Source organism: Bidens hawaiensis, unplaced genomic scaffold, assembly GCF_021521415.1.
Source record: "Bidens hawaiensis isolate Kalapana, Puna unplaced genomic scaffold, B.hawaiensis_p1.1 tig00002123_1, whole genome shotgun sequence".
Lineage (NCBI taxonomy): Eukaryota > Viridiplantae > Streptophyta > Magnoliopsida > Asterales > Asteraceae > Bidens > Bidens hawaiensis.
In genome coordinates, this window is record NW_027491112.1 from 3,004,715 (window position 1) to 3,008,112 (window position 3,398).

Genomic DNA, 3,398 nt, shown 5'->3' on the forward strand with positions numbered 1-3,398 from the left:
AAATACATAAGGAAAAAATTAATTTCATTGTTTTTTAAAGTTACGTCACTTCTTTGTTCAAATTTAACATGTGCAGGGACTTTAACGTGCAAAAAATTGTTGAGGAACTTTTATGAGAAAAAACAGTAAGTATCTTGGTTTTTTATGGCATTTGCCCTATTTATTATATAATATAGATTATAGATCTGTTAAAGTATATACGTACTATATATACACAAGTTTAAACCATTAGGCATGTTTCATAGCTTTTATATTATTTAGGGAATCTATATTAAGTGATTATTAATATATCATATTATATGTGTTATGTGCATAGGATAGAACTTTCACAAGGTGCCAAGTTGGGTGAGGTTAGGACTCCCACAACCCACATCCAACTCCCCTATAAATGTCTACATTTGCCTAAAATCCCCCAAGTTTTTAGTTCCAATTTTCTCTACCCTCAAAAATTATTATCAAGCACTCAACTCAAATGGGTGAGGTTAGTTTCCATCCACTCCATTCCCTTTGTTTTTAGTCTTTTCTTATTGTTTTTTTTTAATGTTTACTTGCTTCAAACTTTATTACAGAAAGACGTCGACCTAAAAAAAGAAGGCGACGAAAAGAAGATCGTTGATACTGATAACACGAAGAAAGTTGACGAGGGGCCGATCACTATTGTTCTAAAGCTTGACTTGCATTGTGCTGGATGTGCTAACAAGATCAAGAAATCTATTCAATATATTGAAGGTAGTAAATATGGATCAAACCGAGTATCAAACATTAAGGGGGTGTTTGGGATTCCTTATTCTTTATTTTTACCTCCATATAACTTATTTTTTGGATAAAGTTATAAGATACAATATTGTAACTTATCAACTTATTCCTCACATATAAAACAATCCGAAACACCTTTTTAACTTTTTCAATAAATTACAAGTCATAAAATAACCATCATCTCTATGTGTAGGTGTGAAAACTGTAAAAGCCGACTCTGTCAACAACAAGTTGACAATAACCGGGAAGGTAGATCCGGTTCATATCAAGGAGCGAGTCGAGTTCAAGACGAAGAAGAAGGTCGAAATTATATCTCCCAAACCCAAAAAGGAAGATGAAGGTGTGAAGAAAGATGATGAGAAGCCACCGGAGGCAAAATCTAATGATAAACCCAAAGAGGTACCATGCATTATTTAGTTCATTTTATTACAATTTTTATGTTTTTATTTATTTAATTTAATTTTATTTATTTCCATGGTGATTATTTAGCCTCAGTCGACTACTGTGGTGTTGAAGATTCCATTACATTGTGATGGCTGTGCACATAAAATTAAACGAATCATCTCAAAGATTGATGGTGAGTTGATTATGTAATTCCCATTAAATTATTAAATAATTATCATTCTATATAATTATGAAAAGATTTACATTAAAATTACATTATCAAAGCTAAAGTACAAAAATTTGATTTAGATGGATACATACGTCCAATATGTTACTAACCACTCAAACCTCTCCATATATTCTTGTTTAATAATTTAATATATATTATGTTTAATCAAAATATATAACTCTAAATTACTAAAAGTTATTCCATGATGTATTAGGTAGTATACTTAAATTCTAGTATACCAAAACATCTTTATCATATCAATGCATATGAATATTTATCATTATATGCATGGTGTTCTTTCTTGTAAGAGGTTAACGGGTTGTTTGATAACCTCTTAATGATTTCATTAACAGGCTATCCCTGAATCGGTCAGAAGTAGAGTGCGTTTGGTTCATTAAAAAGAAACCTCTTAAGGGGCTGTTTGGTTCATTCAGATCTGAATGAACCTATGTCCCATTCAATAACAACAATAAGTCTGAATGATTCAGACCTCATTTTAACCGTTCAGATGTTTTTCTGTTTGGAATCAAACAGTCTGAATTCTGAATGAATTAGATGTTTACATCTGAATGGTTCCATTCAGATGTAAACAAACAGCCCCTAATAGTTCATGAAGCTTCTTAATAGTTAAGTTTTAGAGATATATTGAATGATTTAGATACTACTTCTTAATTAGGTAGATCTTTTAGTGATTTGGCACAAGATTGCCAAACAACCCTAATAGTTTGAATTTTTAACCAACAAAGTATAAAGACTATTAGTTGTATGCATTAATGGTTATTTACTTCAATCTTGTATGTTTTGTTTATTGTGGACAGGGGTGGAAACAGTTAAACCAGATGCTAACAAGAACTTGGTCACGGTGAAAGGAACCATGAATGTGAAAGAACTTATACCGTATTTAAAAGACAAATTGAAGCGAAATGTCGATATCGTCCCTCCAAAAGAAGAAGAGAAGGGTAAAAAAGAAGAACCCAAGGATGGCGAGAAAGCCATTGCAAAGAAGGTTGAAGAAGGTGATGGTAAAAGTAAGAAAGGCGGCGATAATAATGACGATGATAAAAAGAAAAATGATACAGGAAAATCAGTAGACAACGGTGGAGAAGAGAAAAAGAAAAATGATGAGTCAAAGGACGCAACCATTGAGAGTGAGAAAAAGAAGTCAAATGATGAGGGAAAAACAGACGGTGCTGGTGGTGGTGGTGGTGGTACCAATGAGGGACAAAATGCGGATGTGATAAATAAATTTGAATATTACAGACATAACCCTTATATATACACAATGCCCGTGTATAATCAAAGTTATTATAATCAAGATTATGGTGCTTTGGGGTTTTCAAATCACGGGTATGGAAATGAAGGTTATGCTAATCATGGGTATGTAATGGATTATCCGCGTCGACCTCTGCCTCCACCATCACCGATGTCTCTTCACGGTCCCAGTGCTTCAAATGCTGACTTATTTAGTGCGGAAAATCCTAATGCGTGTTCAATCATGTGATTTGTGATGTGATCGACAAATTATATCAAGGTAGTAGGGGGTAATAAGCATGTAATGCAACAAAGTATGTAGATCATGAGTATGATATGAATTGTATATATATTATTATGCGTATTATTAAGAGAATTTTGCAAGTGTTTGTCAAAATACAATAACGGTTTTGGAACTTTAAGTAATGGTAAAAGAATAAATGAGTAAAATGACTTGAATTCAAATATTTGTAGTGTATTTAGTAAATGAGTAAAATGATATAAATACTCGTGTAATAGAAAGTTAACTATAGAAAAATAAATAAATAAATCAAGTACACCGTTTAAATATACTTTGTATCAAGATGTGATATTCTCCATAATTGATTTTGTGACCATATCATGTAGGCCGAAATATATGACATTTTCATCTTCGAAAGTCTTGCCTGGATAGTTTGGACATCCATATATCTTCGTGTGAATTCATAATGGAATAACTTTAAGGCAAAGCGATAACGTTTATTTTTAATTTTTCATGATTTGTTTGTATTATTTTGCA

General features: G+C 32.0%; 1 protein-coding gene across 1 annotated transcript; it reads left to right on the forward strand.

The window, feature by feature from the left end:
* The first annotated feature begins 379 nt into the window (after window positions 1-379).
* On the forward strand, window positions 380-3,030 carry LOC143605798 (uncharacterized). Its single transcript, XM_077081783.1, has 5 exons — window positions 380-481; window positions 570-729; window positions 950-1,155; window positions 1,246-1,333; window positions 2,188-3,030. The coding sequence occupies exons 1-5, from the start codon at window positions 473-475 to the stop codon at window positions 2,868-2,870; spliced, it is 1,146 nt and encodes a 381-aa protein (XP_076937898.1). The 5' UTR covers window positions 380-472; the 3' UTR covers window positions 2,871-3,030.
* Window positions 3,031-3,398: the final 368 nt, after the last annotated feature.

Excerpts from the sequence above, each read along its gene's own strand:
- LOC143605798 (XM_077081783.1), top strand. Across the intron at positions 730-949 it reads ATCTATTCAATATATTGAAG|GTGTGAAAACTGTAAAAGCC; the intron begins GTAGTAAATATG and ends CTCTATGTGTAG. Across the intron at positions 1,334-2,187 it reads AATCATCTCAAAGATTGATG|GGGTGGAAACAGTTAAACCA; the intron begins GTGAGTTGATTA and ends TATTGTGGACAG.